The sequence below is a fragment of the Tachyglossus aculeatus genome, chromosome 22 (genome assembly GCF_015852505.1).
Source record: "Tachyglossus aculeatus isolate mTacAcu1 chromosome 22, mTacAcu1.pri, whole genome shotgun sequence".
NCBI lineage: Eukaryota > Metazoa > Chordata > Mammalia > Monotremata > Tachyglossidae > Tachyglossus > Tachyglossus aculeatus.
Window position 1 is genome coordinate 29,851,017 of NC_052087.1, and position 22,314 is coordinate 29,873,330.

Here is a 22,314-nt window from a genome sequence, read left to right on the forward strand (position 1 = left end):
AATAATAATAATAATAATAGTAATGACATTTGTTAAGCGCTTACTATGTGCAGAGCACTGTTCTAAGCGCTGGGGGGGGATACAAGGTGATCAAGTTGTCCCACTTGGGGCTCACAGTCTTCATCCCATTTTACAGATGAGGGAACTGAGGCTCAGAGAAGTTAAGTGACTTGCCCAAGGTCACACAGCGGACATGTGGTGGAGTCGGGACTCGAACCCATGACCTCTGACTCCAAAGCCCGTGCTCTTCTCCACTGAGCCACGCTGCTCCTCTAACTATATTAAGCGTTGGGGCGGATACAAGCAAATCGGGTTGGACACAGTCCCTGCCCCGTGTGGGGTTCACAGTCTTCATCCCCATTCTACAGATGGGGTGACTGAGGCACGGAGAAGTGAAGTACTTGCCCAAAGTCACAGAGCAGACAAGTGGCAGAGTTAGGATTAGAACTCAGGTCCTTCTAACTCCTAGGTCTGGGACATGGACTGCGTCCAATTTTATTTATTTGCATTGATGTCTGTCTCCCCACCACTAGACTGTAAGCTCGCTGTGGGCAGGGAATCCTCCTGTTTATTGTGTTGTACTTTCCCAAACGCTTAGAACAGTGCTCTGCACAAAGTAAGTGCTCGATAAAGAGGATTGAATGCACGAACCTAATTAGCTCGTGTCCACCCCAGCGCTTCGATCAGCGCCTGGCACATAGTAAGCGCTTAACCCTCTCGACTGTAAGCACCATGTGGGCAGGGATTGTCTCTCTGCTGCTGAATTGTGCTTTCAGAGCACTTAGTACAGTGCCCTGCACACAATGAGCGCTCAATAAATACAGTTGAATGATTGACTGAACCGATACCATAAACTCCCTCGAAGCAGCCTGGCTTTAGTGGAAAGAGCCCGGGCTTGGGAATCAGAGATCGTGATTCCCACTTGTCAGTTGTGTGACTTTGAGCAAGTCACTTCACTTCTCTGGGCCTCAGTTCCCTCATCTGTCAAATGGGAATGAATACTGTGAGCCCCATGTGGGACAACCTGATAACCCTGTATCTCCCACAGTGCTTAGAACAGCGCTTGGTGCATAGTAAGCGCTTAACAAACACCATCATCATCCCTTCTTTTAGACTGTGAGCCCACTGTTGGGTAGGGACTGTCTCTATATGTTGCCAGCTTGTACTTCCCAAGCGCTTAGTACAGTGCTCTGCACACAGTAAGCGCTCAATAAATACGATCGATTGATTGATTGATCATCCCGGCTCCGCCGCTTGTCAGCTGTGTGACTCTGGGAGAGTCACTTCACTTCTCTGTGACCTCATCTGTCAAATGGAGATGAAGACTGTGAGCCCCACGGGGGACAACCTGATAACCCTGTATCTACGCCAGCGCTTAGAACAGTGGTTGGCACATAGTAAGCGCTTAACAAATGCCATCAGCATTATTATTATTACTTAGAAAAAAATAGAATCCGAGTTGGTAGCCACATTCCCTGGCCAGGCCAGGACGAGCTCCCCGGGGCGGCCGGCCCGGGCTAGAATTTCATTCATTCATTAATTCAATTGTATTTATCAAGCGCTTACTGTGTGCAGAGCACTATACTAAGCGCTTGGGAAGTACAAATCGGAATCCAAAGGGTTACTGGGCCTGGGACAGAAACCTGAGGTTCCCAGTGAAAAACCAAAACATAAAAATAATGCGATGAGTAAGAAGAAAATTCCCTGTGTGAGGTTCCCGGGGCGGCGGCGGCCCCTCCCTGTGGCGGCCACTTCCCCTTTCCCTCACGGCGGGGCCGGGCTGCGCCTCGTTCACGCCGGGACAGGCCGCGACCGGCCGGGCCGGGTCAGGGCGGGCCGGCCCACTCCCCTCGGCCTGAGGAGACCCCCGGACTCCGGGACCCCTGGGTCCCTTCCCCCCCGGAGCCCCCCGGTTATCCCCCCAGGACTTGAGGGCGGCCTGACTGAGGCCTGACTGACTGACTGATGGACGGACTGACTGACTAATGGACTGAGGCCTGTCTGACTGACTGAGGCCTGACTAACTGAGGCCTGACTGACTGATGGACGGACTGACTGACTAACGGACTGAGGCCTGACTGACTGATGGACTGGCTGACCAACTGAGGCCTGACGGACTGACTGACGAACTGACTGAGGGCCTGACTGACTGACGAACTGACTGACTGAGGCCTGACTGACGGACTGACTGACGAACTTACTGACTGAGGACGGACTGACAGACGGACTGAGTGCTGGACGGACTAACAGACTGAGGCCTGACTGACTGACTGACTGATGGATGGACTGACTGAGTGACTAACGGACTGAGGCCTGACTGACTGACTGACGAACTGACTGACTGAGGCCTGACTGACGGACTGACTGATGGACTGACAGAGGACTGACTGATGGACGGACTGACGGACTGAGGCCTGACTCACTGACTGATGGACGGACTGACTGACTAACGGACTGAGGCCTGACTGACTAACCAACTGAGGCCTGACTGACTGACTGATGAACTGAGGCCTGACTGATGGACTGACTGATGGACAGACTGACTAACGGACTGAGGCCTGACTGACTAATGGACTGAGGCCTGACTGACTGATGGACTGAGGCCTGACTGACTGACAGACTGACTGACTGAGGCCGGACTGACGGGCTGACTGATGGACGGACTGACTAATGAACTGAGGCCTGACTGACTAACGGACTGAGGCCGGACTGATGGACTGACTGATGGATGGGCTGACTAACAGACTGAGGCCTGACTGACTAACGGACTGAGGCCTGCCTGACTAACTGGACTGATGAACTGAGGCCTGACTGATGGATCAACTGACGGACTGACTGACTGAGGCCGGACTGATGGACTGAGTGATGAACGGACTAACGGACTGAGGCCTGCCTGTTTAACTGGACTGACGAACTGAGGCCTGACTGACAGATCGACTGATGAACTGACTGAGGCCTGACTGACGGACTGACCGACTGAGGCTGGACTGATGGGCTGACTGATGGACGGACTGACTAACAGACTGAGGCCTGACTGACTAACGGACTGAGGCCTGGCTGATGGATTAACTGACGGACTGACTGACTGAGGCTGGACTGACGGACTGATTGATGGACGGACTAACGGACTGAGGCCTGACTGACTAACGGACTGAGGCCTGACTGACGGATCGACCGATGAACTGACTGAGGCCGGACTGACGGACTGACTGATGGACGGACTAACTAACGGACTGAGGCCTGACTGACTAATGGACTGAGGCCTGCCTGACTAACTGGACTGACGAACTGAGGCCTGACTGACGGATCGACTGACGAACTGACGGAGGCCTGACTGACGGACTGACCGACTGAGGCCGGACTGATGGACTGACTGATGGACGGACTGACTAACAGACTGAGGCCTGCCTGACTGACGAACTGAGGCCTGACTGATGGATCAACTGACGGACTGACTGATGGTCGGACTGACTAATAGACTGAGGCCTGCCTAACTGAACTGACGAACTGAGGCCTGACTGACGGATCGACTGACGAACTGACTGAGGCCTGACTGACGGACTGACCGACTGAGGCCGGACTGACGGACTGCCTGATGGACGGACTGACTAACGGACTGAGGCCTGCCTGACTAACTGGACTGATGAACTGAGGCCTGACTGACTGGTCGACTGACTGAGGCCGGACTGACGGACTGACTGATGGACGGACTGACTAACGGACTGAGGCCTGACTGACTGACGGATCGACTGACGATCTGACTGAGGCCTGACCGATGGACTGACCGACTGAGGCCGGTCTGACGGACTGACTGACGGACAGGCTGACAGACTGACTGACGGACTGACTGACTGACTGACAGACAGGCAGACTGACACCCCTCACGGGGGAGCCGATGGCGCCTCCGCGTGGTGGACGGCGAAACTGCAGCCCGTCGTCTCTATCAGTGGCCAACTTGGACTTCGCAAGCGCTTAGTACAGTGCTCTGCACCCAAAAAGCGCCCAGTAAATACGACTGACTGACTGACTGAATGAATGAATGAATGAATGAATGAATGCAGCCTAGCGCCCCCCCCCGCCACCATTCATTCATTCATTCATTCAATCGTATTTACTGAGCACCTACTGTGTGCAGAGCGCCACCAACACCATTCATTCAATCGTACTGATTGAGCGCACGTGTGAGCCCGTTGTCGGGTGGGGACGGTCCCTATATAGAAGCAGCGTGGCTCAGTGAAAAGAGCCCGGGCTTTGGAGTCAGAGGTCGTGGGTTCAAATCCCGGCCCCGCCAATTGTCAGCTGGGTGACTTTGGGCCGGTCACTTCGCTTCTCTGGGCCTCAGTTCCCTCATCTGGAAAATGGGGATGAAGACTGTGAGCCCCACGGGGGACAACCTGATCACCTTGTAAACTCCCCAGCGCTTAGAACAGTGCTTTGCACATAGTAAGCGCTTAATAAATGCCATCATTATTATTATTATTCTCTGGGTCTCAGTTCCCTCATCTGGAAAATGGGGATTCAGACTGTGAGCCCCATGTGGGACAATCTGATCACCTTGTATCCCCCCAGTGCTTAGAACAGTGCTTTGCACATAGCAAGCGCTTAATAAATACCATCATTATGATTATTATATATGTATATATGTTTGTATAGATTTATTACTCTATTTTACTTGAACATATTTATTCTATTTATTTTATTTTGTTAACATGCTTTGTTTTGTTGTCTGTCTCCCCCTTCTAGACTGTGAGCCCGCCGTTGAGTAGGGACCGTCTGTAGATGTTGCCAACTTGTACTTCCCAAGCGCTTAGTACAGTGCTCTGCACACAGTAAGCACGCAATAAATACGATTGAATAAATGAGTCAGATGTCATGGATTCAAATCCCAGCTCCGCCAATTGTCAGCTGGGTGACTTTGGGCTGGTCACTTCACTTCTCTGGGTCTCAGTTCCCTCATCTGGAAAATGGGGATGAAGACTGTGAGCCCCCCGGGGGACAACCTGATCACCTTGTATCCCCCCAGCGCTTAGAACAGTGCTTTGCACACAGTAAGCGCTTAACAAATACCGTTATTATTATTATTATATATATATTCATTCATTCATTCTTTCAATCGTATTTATTGAGCGCTTACTGTGTGCAGAGCACTGTACTAAGCGGTTGGGAAGTACAAGTTGGGTTTGTACAGATTTATTACTCTATTTATTTTCCTTGTACATATTTATTCTATTTATTTTATTTTGTTAAATGTTTTGTTTTGTTGTCTGTCTCCCCCTTCTAGACTGTGAGCCCGATGTTGGGTAGGGACTGTCTCTAGATGTTGCCGACTTGTACTTCCCAAGCGCTTAGTCCAGTGCCCTGCACACAATAAGCGCTCAATCAATACGATTGAATGAATGAATGAATTATTTATTATTAGATGTTGCCGACTTGTACTTCCCAAGCAGTTAGTCCAGTGCTCTGCACACAGTAAGCGCTCAATAAATACATTGAATGAATGAATGAATTATTTATTATTAGATGTTGCCGACTTGTACTTCCCAAGCGCTTAGTCCAGCGCTCTGCACACAGTAAGTGCTCAATCAGTACGTCTCTCTATGTTGCCAACGTGTACTTCCCAAGCGCTTAGTGCAGCTCTCTGCACACAGTAAGCACTCAATCAATACGATTGAATGAATGAATGAGTATATGTTTGTACATTTTTATTGCTCTATTCTACTTGTACATATTTATTCTATTTATTTTATTTTGTTTAATATGTTTTGTTTTGTTCTCTGTCTCCCCCTTCTAGACTGTGAGCCGGCTGTTGGGTAGGGACCGTCTCTATACGTTGCCAACTTGTACTTCCCAAGCGCTTAGTACAGTGCTCTGCACACAGTAAGCGCTGGATAAATACGATTGAATGAATGATCGAACGAATGAATGAATAATTTATTATTAGATGTTGCCGACTTGTACTTCCCAAGCGCTTAGTCCAGCGCTCTGCACACAGTAAGTGCTCAATCAATACGATTGAATGAATGAATGAATGATTTTTTATTAGATGTTGCCGACTTGTACTTCCCAAGCGGTTAGTCCAGCGCTCTGCACACAGTAAGCGCTCAATCAATACGATTGAATGAATTAATGAATGAATATATGTTTGTATATATTTATTACTCCATTTTACTTGTACATATTTATTCTATTTATTTTATTTTGTTAATATGTTTTGTTTTGTTGTCTGTCTCCTCCTTCTAGACTGTGAGCCTGCTGTTGCCAACTTGTACTTCCCAAGCACTTAGTACAGTGCTCTGCACACAGTAAGCGCTCAATAAATACGATTGAATGAATGATCGAACGAATGAATGAATGATTTATTATTAGATGTTGCCGACTTGTACTTCCCAAGTGCTTAGTCCAGCGCTCTGCACACAGTAAGCGCTCAAACAATACGATCGAATGAATGAATGACTTATTGTTAGATGTTGCCAACTTGTCCTTCCCAAGCGCTTAGTCCAGCGCTCTGCACAGAGTAAGCGCTCAATCAATACGATGGAATGAATGAATGAATGATTTATTATTAGATGTTGCTGATTTGTACTTCCCAAGCGCTCAGTCCAGCGCTCTGCACTCAGTAAGTGCTCAATCAATACGATTGAATGAATGAATGATTTATTATTAGATTTGCCAACTTGTACTAAGGTCCAGCGCTCTGCACACAGTAAGCACTCGAACAATACGATGGAATGAATGAATGATTTATTATTAGATGTTGCCAACTTGTCCTTCCCAAGCACTTAGTCCAGCGCTCTGCACACAGTAAGCGCTCAATCAATACAATGGAATGAGGGAATGAATGAATGATTTCTTATTAGATGTTGCCGACTTGTACTAAGGTCCAGCGCTCTGCACACAGTAAGCACTCAATCAATACGATGGAATGAATGAATGAATGAATGATTTATTATTAGATGTTGCTGACTTGTACTAAGGTCCAGCGCTCTGCACACAGTAAGCGCTCAATCAATACGATGGAATGAATGAATGAATGATTTATTATTAGATGTTGCCGACTTGTACAAAGGTCCAGCGCTCTGCACACAGTAAGCGCTCAATCAGTACGATGGAATGAATGAATGAATGATTTATTATTAGATGTTTCCGGCTTGTACTAAGGTCCAGTGCTCTGCACACAGTAAGCGCTCAATCAATACGATTGAATGAATGAATGATTTATTATTAGATGTTGCCGACTTGTACTAAGGTCCAGCGCTCTGCACACAGTAGGCGCTCAATCAGTACGATGGAATGAATGAATGAATGATTTATTATTAGATGTTGCCGACCTGTACTAAGGTCCAGCGCTCTGCACACAGTAAGCGCTCAATCAGTATGATGGAATGAATGAACGAATGATTTATTATTAGATGTTTCCGGCTTGTACTAAGGTCCAGTGCTCTGCACACAGTAAGCGCTCAATCAATACGATTGAATGAATGAATGATTTATTATTAGATGTTGCCGACTTGTACTAAGGTCCAGCGCTCTGCACACAGTAGGCGCTCAATCAATACGATTGAATGTATGAATGAATGAATGATTTATTATTAGATGTTGCCGATGTACTAAGGTCCAGCGCTCTGCACACAGTAAGCGCTCAATCAGTACGATGGAATTGATGAATGAATGAATGATTTATTATTAGATGTTGCCGACGTACTAAGGTCCAACGCTCTGCACACAGTAAGCGCTCAATCAATACGATGGAATGAATGAGTAAATGATTTATTAGATGTTGCCAACTTGTCCTTCCCAAGAACTCAGTCCAGCGCTCTGCACACAGTAAGCGCTCAATCCATACGATTGAATGAATGAATGATTTATTATTAGATGTTGCCAACTTGTACTAAGGTCCAGCGCTCTGCACACAGTAAGTGCCCAATCAATACGATGGAATGAATGAATGAATGATTTATTATTAGATGTAGCCAACTTGTAGTGAGGTCATCATCATCATCAATCGTATTTATTGAGCGCTTACTATGTGCAGAGCACTGGACTAAGCGCTTGGGAAGTCCAAGTTGGCAACATCTAGAGACATATTAAGCGCTTAGCACAGTGCTCTGAACATAGTAAGCGCTCAATAAATACGATTGATGATCATCATCATCAATCACCAATCGTATTTATTGAGCGCTTACTATGTGCAGAGCACTGTACTAAGCGCTTGGGAAGTACAAATTGGCAACATGTAGAGACAGTCCCTACCCAACAATGGGCTCACAGTCTAAAAGGGGGAGACAGAGATCAAAACCCAACGTACTAACAAAATAAAATCAATAGAGTAGATAGGTACAAGTAAAATAAATAAATAAATAAAAATTTATTAAAGGTGCAGCGCTCTGCCCACAGGAAGCGCTCAATCAGTACGATGGAATGAATGAATGCATGAATGAATGAATGGGCGCCTGAGGCGGCGCGCGCGGGGACACCGGAAGTTCGTTGAAGGAATGGACGCCCCCGCGCGAGGGGACCGGAAGTGCGCGCCGCCCTCAGGGGTCCCCCAGTCGGGGCAGCGGCCGGAAGCGTCCCCCCCGGGCCGGCGGGTTCCGGATCCCGAGTTCCGGGGCGTGTCAGGGGGTTGACGTGTCCCGGCGCGCATGCGCGGAGGAGTCGCGGCTGGATGGCAGGGGCCGACCGGAGCGCGGTGAGTGAGGGTCTCGCGGGCAGCCCCAACGTGTCGCGCGCGCGCGCACGCACGCCCCCCCCGCGCGGGGGGTGTCGGGACCCCCTTGCCCATCCCGCCTGTTCTCGCGAGAATTGGGGCCTCCCCTCATGCCAACCGTCGGCGCGAGGCAGGGCCGGCCCCTCACCCCCTGAGGGACGGGGGTGAGGACAATTATAATAATAATAATGCTAATAATGTCATTTATTAAGCGCTTACTATGTGCAAAGCACTGTTCTAAGCGCTGGGGGGAGGTGACAAGGTGATCAGGTTGTCCCACGGGGGGGCTCCCAGTCTTCATCCCCATTTTACAGATGAGGGAACTGAGGCCCAGAGAAGTGACTTGCCCAAAGTCACCCAGCTGACAGTTGGCGGAGCCGGGATTTGAACCCATGACCTCGGACTCCAAAGCCCAGGCTTTTGCCACTGAGCCACGCTGCTTCCATAATAATGATAATAACCTACTAAGTGCCAGGGTGGTGCCAGCCCTCTTGAGGCGTGCGAGCCACGCTGGGATAATAATAATAATGGCATTTATTAAGCGCTTACTATGTGCAAAGCACTGTTCTAAGCGCTGGGGAGGCTACGAGGTGATCCCATTTTCCAGATGAGGTCACTGAGGCCTGAGAAGTGAAGGGATTTGCCCAAAGTCACCCAGCTGGCAAGTGGCGTAGCCGGGATTTGAACCCATGACCTCTGACTCCAGAGCCCGGGCTCTTTCCACTGAGCCACGCTGCTTTTTTTTTTTTTTAATGGCATTTGTTAAGCGCTTACTATGTGCAGAGCACTGTTGTAAGCTCTTGGGGGGATACAAGGTGATCAGGTTGTCCCACGTGGGGCTCACAGTCTTAATCCCCATTTTACAGATGAGGTAACTGAGACTCAGAGAAGTTAAGTGACTTGCCCAAGGTCACACAGTAGACATGTGGCGGAGCCGGGATTCGAACCCATGACCTCTGACACCAAAGCCCGGGCTCTTTTCCACTGAGCCAGGCTGCTTCTCTGTGGGATGGGGTCTGCCACTTCTGCCCCCCCTCCACACACATCATCACGATAATAATGGCATTTATTAAGCGCTTACTATGTGCCAAGCACCGTTCTAAGTGCTGGGGACGTTGGGCCTCAGTTCCCTCACCTGGAAAATGGGGGTGAAGACTGTGAGGCCTCCCCATAAGCAGCCCTCTTGAGGCGTGCGAGCCGCACTGGGATGGGGTCTGCCACTTCTGCCCACCCCGACACATCATCATGATAATAATGGCATTTATTAAGCGCTTACTATGTGCCAAGCACCGTTCTAAGCGCTGGGGACGTTGGGCCTCAGTTCCCTCATCTGGAAAATGGGGATGAATAATAATAATAATAATGGCATTTATTAAGCGCTTACTATGTGCAAAGCACTGTTCTAAGCGCTGGGGAGGTTACAAGGTGATCAGGTTGTCCCACGGGGGGCTCACAGTCTTCATCCCCATTTTACAGATGAGGGGACTGAGGCCCAGAGAAGTGAAGTGACTTGCCCAAAGTCACCCAGCTGACAAGTGGTGAAGCGGGGATTTGAACCCATGTCCTCCGACTCCAAAGCCCGGGCTCTTTCCACTGAGCCATGCTGTGAGGCCTCCCCCCAAGCAGCCCTCTTGAGGCATACGAGCCACACTAGGATGGGTCTGCCACTTCTGCCACCCCCCCCCCCCCGCCCCCAATCATCATGATAATAATGGCATTTATTAAGCGCCTACTATGTGCCAAGCACCTTTCAAAGCGCTGGGGACGTTGGGCCTCAGTTCCCTCATCTGGAAAATGGGGATTAAGACTGTGAGGCCCCCGCCATGGGACAACCTGATCACCTTGTAACCTCCCCAGCGCTTAGAACAGTGCTTTGCACATAGTAAGCGCTTAATAAATACATTATTATTATTATTATTGCAAGGTGATCTGTGAGCCCCCCGTGGGACAACCCGATCACCTTGTAACCTCCCCAGGGCTTAGAACGGTGCTTTGCACATAGTAAGTGCTTAATAAATACCATCATTATTATTATTATTATTACAAGGTGATTGGGTTGTCTCACGGGGCGGGGGGGGGGGGGCTCCCAGTCTTCATCCCCATTGTACAGTTGAGGTAACTGAGGCCCAGAGAAGTGAAGTACCCGCTGTTGGGTAGGGACCGTCTCTAGATGTTGCTAACTTGTACTTCCCAAGCGCTTAGTAATAATAATAATAATGGCATTTGTTAAGCGCTGGGGCTCAAGGTGAGCACAAGGTGATCAGGTTGCCCCGCGTGGGGCTCACAGTCATCATCCCCATTTTACAGATGAGGCTCTGAGAAGTTAAGTGCCTTGCCCAGGTTCACACAGCAGACATGTGGTGGAGCCGGGATTCGAACCCATTACCACGGACTCCAAAGCCCATGCTCCTTCCATTAAGCCACGCTGCTTCCCTACGGCACTCTGTACAGTGCTCTGCACACAGTAAGCGCTCGATAAATGCGATTGAATGAATGAATGAAAGTGACCTGCCCAGAGTCACACAGCTGACATGTGAGGGAGTCGGGATTTGAACCCATGACCTCTGACTCCAAAGCCCGGGCTGTTTCCACTGAGCCACGCTGCTTCTTTTTACATCCCACCTGCACCCCGGTTTGTGCCCTTCGGGGCGTCACGGATCTGCTCCCCTCCTCATCGCCCCGACTCCCCATCTCTTCCCTACCCCCTTCCCTGGTGTTGATTTGTACAGATGTAGTACTCCATTTATCCTTTTAGTGATGTGTCTATAGCGATAATTCTGTTTATTCTGATGGTTTTGACGCCCGTCTCCTTGTTTGGCTGTCTGTCACCCCCCTTCTCGACCGCGAGCCGGTTGTTGGGTAGGGGTTGCCTCTATTTGTTGCCGACTTGTACTTTCCAAGTGCTCAGTACAGCGCTTCGCGCGCAGTAAGCACTCAATAAATACGATTGAATGAATGAATTCCCGCTCATTCATGAAACTTGGCTTGGCCCGGGGCTCCTCGGGCCCCGGAGTGTCTGACTTTACAGGCCGGGTATCGGGGCTGCCCTGGAATAAGATGGTTTTCGCCCCGGTCCCCGATTTAGTTAGGGAAGTGTCAGGAATGGTTTTCGCCCCGGTCCCCAATTAGGGAAGTTTCGGGACTGTTCCTTTTTTCCCACTCGGAAAACGGTCTTCGTGGCATTTCCTTCCACCCCTCCTCCCCCCTCCATCCCGAGACCTCTCGGGGTCCATCGTGCCACCGCTCGTCCTCCGGGTCTTTGCAGCCAAGGCAAGCGGGCCCATCATCATCAATCGTATTTATTGAGCGCTTACTGCGTGCAGAGCACTGGACTAAGCGCTTGGGAAGTACAAGTTGGCAACATATAGTTGGCTTTGGCGTCCCGAAGCCGGGACGCGTCTGGCCCGGGAGGTCACGTAGCCCGTCGCGAGCGGAGCCAGGATTTAAACTTCAGCCCGAGTTTCCAGGCCATTTCTGTCCCGCTGTGATGGGTGACTCATTTCCACGGTCTGGGAAGCAGCTGGTCTTGCTGCTCTGGGCCGCTTCACGTTTTCCATGTGCTCCCGAACCTTCCCCGGGAGCCGCGTGGCCAAATCCCAGGCCCGCCGCTCGTCAGCTGGGTGACTTTGGGCAAGGCCCCTCACTTCTCTGGGCCTGTTACCTCATCTGTAAAATGGGCATTAAGACTGTGAGCTCCAAGCGGGACAACCTCATCACCTTGTATCTACCCCAGCGCTTAGAACAGTGCTCGGCACATAGTGAGCGCTTAACAAATACCGTCATTATCACCTCACCAGACCTTTTCCTTGTTCCCTTTCCTTCTCCGGCGTTCCCCGCCCGGGGGCCCGAAGAAGCCTCGGCTCTGGGCACACTTCCCTAACGAAATCGGGGACCGGGGTGAAAACCATCTTATTCCAGGGCAGCCCCTGTACCCGGCCTGTAAAGTCAGACACTCCAGGGCCAAGTTTCATGAATGAGCCGGAATTCATTCATTCAATCATATTTATTCATCATCATCATCATCAATTGTATGTGCAGAGCACTGTACTAAGCGCTTGGGAAGTACAAATTGGCAACACATAGAGACAGTCCCTACCCAACAGTGGGCTCACAGTCTAAAAGACTGTTATTTGAGACTAAAAGACTGTTTATTGAGCGCTTACTGCGCGCGAACCGCTGTACTAAGCATTTGGAAAGTACAAGTCGGCAACAAATAGAGGCAAATAGAGGCGGGATGCTGTCAAGGAGTTAGTCCTTCCTCTCCACCAGGCTGCCTTTAATAATTATAATAATAATAATAATAATAATAATAATAATAATAATAATAATAATAATAATGGATACTGTCATCAGGGAGTCAGTCTCCTCTCCATCAGGCTGCATTTAATAATAATAATAATAATAATAATGGTATTTGTTAAGTGCTTACTGTTAGCCAAGCACTGTTTTAAGCACTGGGGTAGATACAAGGTAATCAGGTTGTCCCCCTTGGGGCTCACAGTCTTAATCCCCGTTTTTACTGATCATCATCATCATCATCATCAATCGTATTTATTGAGCGCTTACTGTGCGCAGAGCACTGGACTAAGCGCTTGGGAAGTACAAGTTGGTAACATATCGAGACAGTCCCTACCCAGCGGTGGGCTCACCGTCTAAAAGGGGGAGGTTACGGAGGCACAGAGAAGTCAAGCGGCTTGCCCCAAGGTCACACAGCGGACAAGTGGCGGAGCTGGGACTCGAACCCTCAGTTTCTCACTCCCAAGCCGGGCCCTTGCCGCAAAGCCACGCTGCCTTTCTGCTCAGAGAGTCTCCTCAGCTCCCGGGACTGCGGCCAGAGCCTCCCTCTTGCAGCTGCGCTGCCCGGGCATCTCAGGACGAAGACTCCTTTAGGCGGGCGGGTGGGTCTGGGCGTAAAAGCCTCTCCCTGCCCAGAGCTTTGGCACGGGAGCTTCCGATCCACCCGTCCCCTGGCAGCCGCGTGGGCGAGGAGCCACCACCCTGTCGTCGGGAAAGCTTGGCCCCGGGCTGTTTGGAGGCTGCCCGCGTTGGGATGGAAGGAAGGAATAATTGAGCCCTGCAGGGAATGCTGTCCAGAGGGTCCAGAGATTCCTTCGGTCATCATCATCATCAATCGTATTTATTGAGCGCTTACTGGGTGCAGAGCACTGCACTAGTAGAGAAGCAGCGTGGCTCATTGGAAAGAGCCCGGGCTTTGGAGTCAGAGGTCATGGGTTCGAATCCTGGCTCCGCCACGTGTCTGCTGTGCCTTGCCTTGGGCAAGGCACTTCTCCAAGCCTCAGTTCCCTCATCTGTAAAATGGGGATTAAGACTGTGAGCCCCACGTGGGACAACCTGATCACCTTGTATCCCCCCCCAGCGCTTAGAACAGTGCTCTGCACATGGTAAGCGCTTAACAAATGCCATCATTATTATTATTATTATTATTGTTATTATTACTAAGCGCTTGGGAAGTACAAATTGGCAACATCTAGAGGCAGTCCCTACCCAACAGGGGGCTCACAGTCTAAAAGGGGGAGACAAAACCAAGCATACTAACAAAATAAAATAAATAGAATAGGTATGTACAAGCAAAATAAATAAATAAACAAACAAATATAAATAAATAAATAGAGTAATAAATGTGTACAAACATATATACATATATACAGGTGCTGTGGGGAAGGGAAGGAGGTAAGTCGTATTGATTGAGTGCTTACTGTGTGCAGAGTGCTGGTCTAAGTGCTTGGAAAGTTCAGTTGGGCACCAAAGAGGCCCCCGGCGGGCGGAGGTCTCCCGCCAGGTTGGGGGAGTGGGCACCCATCTCGGGGGTCCCATCCCCAGGAAGGGTCGCTCTCCCCAGGAGCGGTCGTAGTGGGGCAGGGCCGGAGGGAGGCCGAACTCAGTAGTCTCCTCTCCTGTCTCTTTCAGCACCCGGCACGCCTGGATGCCCCTGCCCCGGCCCCGGCATGGCTGGGAGAAGGCTGCTCCTCCTCGCTCCCCTCGCCCTGGGGCTCCTGGGCGGGCGGGCCGGGGGCGCCCAGCGCGGGGTGGCAGCGGCCTGTCGTCTGGATGACAAGGAGAGCGAGTCCTGGGGGACCCTGCTGAGCGCGGAGCGGCTGGACGCCTGGATCTGCTCCCTCCTCGGCTCGCTCATGGTGGGGCTCAGCGGGGTCTTCCCACTGCTGGTCATTCCTCTGGAAACGGGTGCCGCGCTCCGCTCGGAAGGTGGGCTCCAGTCCCCGGCCCTTCCGGGCCCCCTCCCCGGGGCCCCCGGCCCACCGCGGCTGCCCTCCCGTCTCTGGGCTGGGGCCGGCGGAGGGTCGCGGGGCCGGGGAGAGATCTGAGTAAGCGCTGAACAAATACCATCGTTATTATTATTATCTGAGCAGAGAGCCTTCTTCCTGGGAAGGAAACCCAAACTGCGGCCCGAGCAGGCTGAAAGGGGCAAATACCCCACCCCTTGGCCCAGGCTGACGAATGATGACAATAATTACGACGGTGTTTAAGCCCTTGCTATGTTCCCAGCACTGTACTGAACACCGGTGCAGATACGTCATGATCACGTTGGACACGGCCCCTGTCCCACCTTGGGCTCACGATCCCACTAGGCGGGAGTAGGATTTAATCCTCATTTTACAGGTGGGGAAACTGAGGCCCGGAGAAGCCCAGCCAACAAGTGGTGGAACCGGGATTAGAACCCAGGTCCTCTGACTCCCGGGCCTGTGCTCTTTCCACTAGGCTACGCTGCCCCGCAGCCCATCTGTTTCTGGGTCGAGGATGGGGGCATTCGCCAGTGATAAAACACTCTCTTCTATCACGCACATTCTCCAGTTTTTTTATTAGGCTATTTCTTTAAGCACTTACTATGTGCCCGGCACTGGGCAGTGGATTAGGATAGGTACAGATGAATCTGATTGGATTATTAAGCGTTTGCTTGTGGGTCGGACCCAGGGTTGGGGTAGTTAAGGGTTAATCCTACTACTACTACTAATAATGATGGCATTTATTAAGCGCTTACTATGTGCAAACACTGTTCTAAGCACTGGGGAGGTTACAAGGTGATCAGATTGTCCCACGGGGGGGCCTCACGGTCTTCATCCCCATTTTACAGACGAGGGAACTGAGGCCCAGAGAAGTGAAGTGACATGCCCAAAGTCACCCAGCTGACAATTGGCGGAGCCGGGATTTGAACCCATGACCTCTGACTCCAGAGCCCGGGCTCTTTCCACTGAGACACGCTGCTTCTCAGTTACCATCCTGGTGTCACTGGGCTCTCAGCCTAAGAGGTAAAGAGAGCAGGGAATCCTTCCCCTTGTCCAGATGAGGTGATATTCATTCATTCATTCGTGTTTATTGAGCGCTTACTATGTGCAGAGCACTGTACTAAGCACTTGGGAAGTACAACATAGCAGTCCAGAGAAGTGAAGGGACTTACCCAAGGCCACACAGCAGGCCCGTGGAGGCAACCAGGACCTGGATTTTCAGACTCTCCGCTCCTTCAGCGCTTAGAACAGTGCTTTGCCCATAATAAGCGCTTAATAAATGCCATCGTTATTATTATTCTTCCGCAAGATCGTGCTGCCCTCTGGGATTTTTCTGTTCATATTTACGTGATCCTGTTCTTTGAGTTTTCCGTTTACGACGCCTGTGCGTTTGCCCTGTCTCCGTTCATCTGTAAACTCTTCGAGGACAAGGAGTCTTCCGCTCCGTTCAGAGCAGTCATGCCGTTGTCTAGCTGCCCGAGGGCCACCGGTACTGGTCCGTCGGCCTCTCCGGGCGCCAGGCCGGGTCAGTCTGGTCCGGTCCTGGGATCTTTTGGACCTGCCCTAGGGCGACCTTGGGCCTTGGGCTCGGGCCCCTTCTCCGCGCTGGCTCTGCTTAGCCGCCTGCCGAGGACCTGCTGAGCATCTTATCTGCACCAGCATGTAGCACAGTGCTTGATGCGTAATAATAATAAATGCGGAGGCCCGGGTGTCCTCCGAAGGGCTCCTGGCTGTAATGTGCCCTATAATAATAATAAATGCGGAGGCCCGGGTGTCCTCCGAAGGGCTCCTGGCTGTAATGTGCCCTATAATAATAATAAATGCGGAGGCCCGGGTGTCCTCCGAAGGGCTCCTGGCTGTAATGTGCCCTATAATAATAATAAATGCGGAGGCCCGGGTGTCCTCCGAAGGGCTCCTGGCTGTATTATGCCCTCTTCCTTTTTCCTCGTAGCCGGGGCTCACCGCCTGAAGCAGCTGCTGAGCTTTGCCCTGGGGGGGCTCCTGGGGAACGTTTTCCTGCACCTGCTCCCCGAGGCCTGGGCCTACACCTGCAGTGCCACCCAAGGTAAGGACGGGGCTCGGCCAACCCCCCTCGCACCCAAGTACCCACCCGCATCTCCCGGGGGGGTCCCGCCCGCCACCATCACTGCTCGTCCTGTCTCTCCCCGCCGCCCCCCGCACATATCTGACCACCGTCCGGGCGTGGAGCCAGCCGGCTCGGGCCGGGGGCAGATTTGGAGGCTCCCCCGTCCCCGTGCCGGAGGGCCGAGGGCGAGCGGGTGGGTTCCGCGAGCGTGCTGGATGCCGACCGGCGCGGGTCGGGGGGCTGGGGGTCTTGGTGGGCAAGGTCCCTTCCCTGCTGAGCCAGGGCCTGACTCGCTCTGGACTTCCCAGGGGGCGAGGGACAGAGCCTGCAGCAGCAGCAGCTCCTGGGGCTGTGGGTCATTGCTGGCTTCTTTACCTTCCTGGGCCTGGAGAAGATGTTCCTGGACAGCAAGGAGAAGGAGCAGCCCAGCCAGGTGAGGAGGGGCTCGGATCAACCCGCCGATCCAAGGTCCAGAATATCAGCTGGTTGGAGCGGAAACACCCCCGCTCCCCCCGGATTCCCCCCATTCCCCAGAGCTCTTCGTTTACCCGGACTTGGCAGCGGAGCCAAGCGGAGGGGCTGGGTTGGCACCTCCGGTAGCCCCTCCATCTCTAGACCCCGCTCCGGGGAGCTGGGCCACCTCCATCCCCTTCGAGACTGTGAGCCCACTGTTGGGTAGGGCCCGTCTCTATACGTTGCCAACTTGTACTTCCCAAGCGCTTAGTACAGTGCTCTGCACACAGTAAGCGCTCTATAAATACGACTGATTGATTGATTTCCCAGAGGGACGCTGGGCCAGCCCTGGCCTGCAGACTCCTGAATCTCTCCGGAGTCGGGAAGCACCCGGGGAGACGAGAGGCGGCCTGCCTGGGTTAAAGTAGGGGTCATACTCTGTTTTCTCTTTCTCTTTCTCTCTCTTTCGGGATGGGGGGGGATTGTAACTGTCACTTCTCCCTCGCTGTTCTGGACCCAGGCCCCCACCAAAGACCTCGCTGCTGCCGTGCGCAATGGAGGCCTTTGCCCGGCCCCGCCGGCTGCAGTTCCAGGCCTGAGAGCCGAGGCCCAGAAAATCAAAGTGAGTGGCCCGCGCCCGGCCCCCCCCCCCGGGCCCCTCGCCCTCCTGCCTCAGGCGCCCCGGCTCCCCCTTCCCTCGCTCAGCGCCCCTCCTCTCCCTCCGCAGGTCAGCGGCTATCTCAACCTGTTGGCCAACACCATCGACAACTTCACCCACGGGCTGGCGGTGGCCGCCAGCTTCTTGGTGAGCAAGAAGGTGAGTCGGCGGCTGGGTGTCCCCAACGCAGGGAAGGACCCGGGGGGCCCCCCATTCGGGAAACCCGCTGGCCCAATAGCTACCGCCCAGTCCAGTCTCAGCCCTGGATCCCCTGGGCCTGAGTCTGTTGCGGCGCAGAAGTGAGCCCGGCTCAGAAGTGGAAATGGCATCGGGACCGTGTTTCGGTTGGGCCCTGTTCAGTGGAGCGCGTGGTCGGCGGGCGGCGGGGGATTTTTCTGTCGGGAGGTTAATGGTTGCAGCCTCATTCGGCCACCTGCAAAACAACGCCTCGATAATGCTAGTTTTTCAGCCGCCACCCCACACCTCCGAAATGCAGCCGGGATGGTCAAACCAACCCACCGGCCTGGCCCACGTGGGAATCTAACTTAGGCGGCGGCAAATTTCTGCTCAGTACAGTGCTCTGCACACAGTATGCGCTCAGTGAATACGATTGATGAAGTTTCTGGGTCTAACTAGACCGAGCTGGCTGCTGTCCAGGAAGTCCTGGGCTCCGTTTTCCTGGAGAAGGCCAGTGAGTCTGTGCCCATTTTAGGCCCGGGTCTCCCTCCCTCCGCGACCTGACATCTCAAATTTCTCTCCCGCTCTTTCTGCAGATCGGGCTCCTAACCACTGTGGCCATCCTTCTCCACGAAATTCCCCACGAGGTGAGCGGGATGTGGGTGCGGTTTGGGGAAAGAGAGCCCAGGGTGGGGGCATTCCTGGGGAAAGAATAACAATAATAACGATGGGATTTGAGCACTGACTGCGTGCCAGGCACAGTACTAAGCGCCGGGGTAGAGACACGCAAGTCGAGGCGGACACAGTCCCTGTCCCACACAGGGCTCGCAGTCTTAATCTCCATTTTACAGGTGAGGTAACTGAGGCGCGGAGAAGGGAAGTGATTGGCCCTTGGTCACACAGCAGATAAGTGGCAGGGGCAGGATTAGAATCCAGGTCCTTATGACTCTCGGGCCTGGGCTCTAGCCACTGGGGCACACTGCTTCTCTGGGTGGTGGGGGGCGAATGGGCAGGCACTTGGCATTCCTGGGCTGAAAGAAATCTTGTGTTCCTATTAACCGTAAGTGGAGAGGAGAGATTCACTCCACAGGGAAATCTCAGTATCCGTGGGATTGACTGGGAGCACCAGTACTGGCCGCAGAGCGCTGTACTGGGCACTTGAGGTGCAGAAGAAGTAAAGGAGGTGATTCCTGCCCTCAAGTAGCTCACCCTCTAATGCCAAAGTTACGAGTAGGAAGGACAGAGGTGAGCAGGAAACGCAAGTAAATAAAAACAGATGGATGGGTGGCGTGTGCCGAGATGGTTATTGAGATGGCGTAACCGGGACGTGGTGGAGATTTATCGGGAAGGCCTTCTGGAGGAGGAGGCCATTCAGAAGGGCTTTGAAGAAGGGGAGAGAGACTCGGTTTGCTGGAACTGGGCCTTCTAGGCGAGAGAAAGCTGTGAGCAGTGAGTCGGAGGTGGGAGAGTGGAGAACGTGGTTCAGTTAGGAGAGTTCCTTAGGGGAAGCGAAGAACGTGGCATGGGAAGCAGCAGGAGAGGTGAACAGACTGGGAAGAGGGAGCCGGCTGAGGGAGAGTTTCCCCGTACGCTCCCGGACAGCGCATCCGCTTACCGATCGCTCCCAAAGGAGCGTCTCCTGCCGACCTCTCTCCTGTTTTACTGCCTTGAATTTCCTTTCGCCTTTGGGACATCCCCACCCGAGTGACCCACTGGCACTTGAAATTGAGTACAGTCTAAAACTAAATTCATCTTCCTTCCTAAACTTTCCCCGTCTCCGGTGACGGTACCCAGCTATTCTTCCTGCCCACCTGCTCACAAGCTTGGGGTCGCCTCTGAACCTTCTCTCAGTTACGCCCCACGTTCAGTCTGTGTCTAAATCCTGCCGGTTCTTCCTCTGTGCTCTTTCACAGATCATACTTTTCTTCTCCCTACTTACGGCATGGCCTAGTGGGAAGAGCACAACCCTGGGAATCAGAGGACCGGGGTTCTAATCCTGGCTCTGCCAGGTGTCTGCTGTGTACCCTTGGGCAAGTCACTTTACTTTTCTCCTCAGTTTTCTCCCGTGTAAGATGGAGATTCAGTACCTCTTCCTTCTCCCACTTAGACTGCGCGCCCCAAGGTGGACAGGGACCACGTCCAATCCGACTAATTTGTATCCACCCCAGTGCTCAGAACAGTCCTTGACAGTAGGTGCCAGCAAAAACAATAATAATGATATCACAGCAAACCCTTATCGAATGGACTATTGAGACATTCCCCCTTCCGACCCCATCATCATTCCTGGTCTCTCTGCCTTTGCCGTGGATGAAGGCAGCTGCATCTAACCCCTAAATGATCTTTTTCCAAGGACCATTTCTTCTCCCTCCGGGCTGTCCCTTTGGGTTTGCCTCCCGCGTTAGACTGTGAGCGCCATTTGAAGGGGGGGATCGTGTGCGTCTTCCCCTCCTTTGGTCCGTTCCCCAGGCCTAGCCACGGTCACTCAACCGAGGCCGCTGCTCTGACCCCGACGCGGCCTCGAGGCCCGACCGTGGATTCGCCGAGTCCCGCGGGCGCCGGGGCTTGCGGCGGGAGGGAGTCGGGGAGGAGAGGCTCACGCGGGGCTGTTGTCTCCGCAGGTGGGCGACTTCGCCATCCTCCTCCGGGCCGGCTTTGACCGGCGGAGCGCGGCCAAGCTGCAGCTGTCGACGGCCCTGGGAGGCGTCCTGGGCTCCTGCTTCGCCATCTGCGCGCAGTCTCCCAAGGGAGTAGGTACGGAGCGGGGGTGGGCGAGCCCTGAGGAAGATGGGGCGACCCGAGCGTCCGCCCCCTTTCCCCCTCCCTCTCCGGCGTGCTGGTCTGGCAGGGAGTTGAGGGGGGCCGCAGGTGGGGGATACGGTGGCTCGGCCATGGCTAGCTCTCCGCCTTCATCTGTATCATCCTTCATCCGCCTTCATATGTATATATGGTTGTACATATTTATCACTCTATTTATTTTACTTGTACATTTCTATCCTATTTATTTTATTTTGTTGGTACGTTTGGTTCTGTTCTCTGTCTCCCCCTTTCAGACTGTGAGCCCACTGTTGGGTAGGGACCGTCTCTGTGTGTTGCCAATTTGTACTTCCCAAGCGCTTAGTACAGTGCTCTGCACATAGTAAGCGCTCAATAAATACGATTGATTGATTGATTCATCCGGCCGCTCCCATCTCCCTGTGCAGGCGAGACGGTAGCCTGGATTCTCCCGTTCACCTCCGGAGGCTTCCTGTACGTCGCCCTGGTGAACGTGCTGCCCGACCTTCTGGAGGAGGAGAATCCCTGGTGAGTGGAGGCCGGGAAGATGGGTCCCATCTTGGGCTCGGGCGCTTTTTTTTCCTTTTCTCCTTCCCACGGCTCTCCCGTCCCCTCACTTAACTCCGAGGCCCAGCCATGCCTGGGGCTCCTGGTCTGAGCCCAGCCTCCTCCTCCTCCTCTTCCCAGGAACTCTCTGCAGCAAGTGCTACTCTTGTGTATGGGCATCGTGGTCATGGTGCTGTTCTCACTCCTCTTCGAGTGACGTTGCCTCCGCTGCCCGCAGGACCACCCAGCAATAAGAGACTCATTTCAACGCGGTGCCAGGCAGACGCGCGTGGGAGTGAGACACCCCGGGGAGCTCGGGGGGAGAGAGGTGGACGTGTGTGTGTTGTTGTGTGTGTGTGCGGGCGGGCGTGAGCGAGCTCCCTGGGCCACCGCGTGCACCGGCCTCCTGCCCCTGGATTCCACTCCTTCGCCGTAACCTCCAGCCTCGCCAACCCCGGGTCTCGTCACCCGGAGCTGAGAGGACCGGTTTCGACGGCAGAGCCTCACGGTGCGGGCCGGCACGGAAGGTATCTAGCGGTCGCCCTGCTCTTTCCCGGCCGGGCCCGCTCCCCGACCTCCTTTCCCCGCTCGTCTTCGGGAGGCCCCTCCCCGCAGCCGAGAGGACTCGAAGAGAAAGGGGAAAGACGCGGTC

General features: G+C 53.1%; 1 protein-coding gene across 1 annotated transcript; it reads left to right on the forward strand.

The window, feature by feature from the left end:
* Positions 1-8,846: 8,846 nt before the first annotated feature.
* On the forward strand, positions 8,847-22,049 carry SLC39A13 (solute carrier family 39 member 13). Its single transcript, XM_038764360.1, has 10 exons — positions 8,847-8,871; positions 14,636-14,932; positions 16,922-17,035; positions 17,365-17,489; positions 18,030-18,131; positions 18,237-18,326; positions 18,941-18,991; positions 20,963-21,095; positions 21,545-21,644; positions 21,804-22,049. Exons 2-10 carry the CDS (start codon positions 14,674-14,676, stop codon positions 21,877-21,879), a joined length of 1,050 nt encoding a protein of 349 aa, XP_038620288.1. The 5' UTR covers positions 8,847-8,871; positions 14,636-14,673; the 3' UTR covers positions 21,880-22,049.
* Positions 22,050-22,314: the final 265 nt, after the last annotated feature.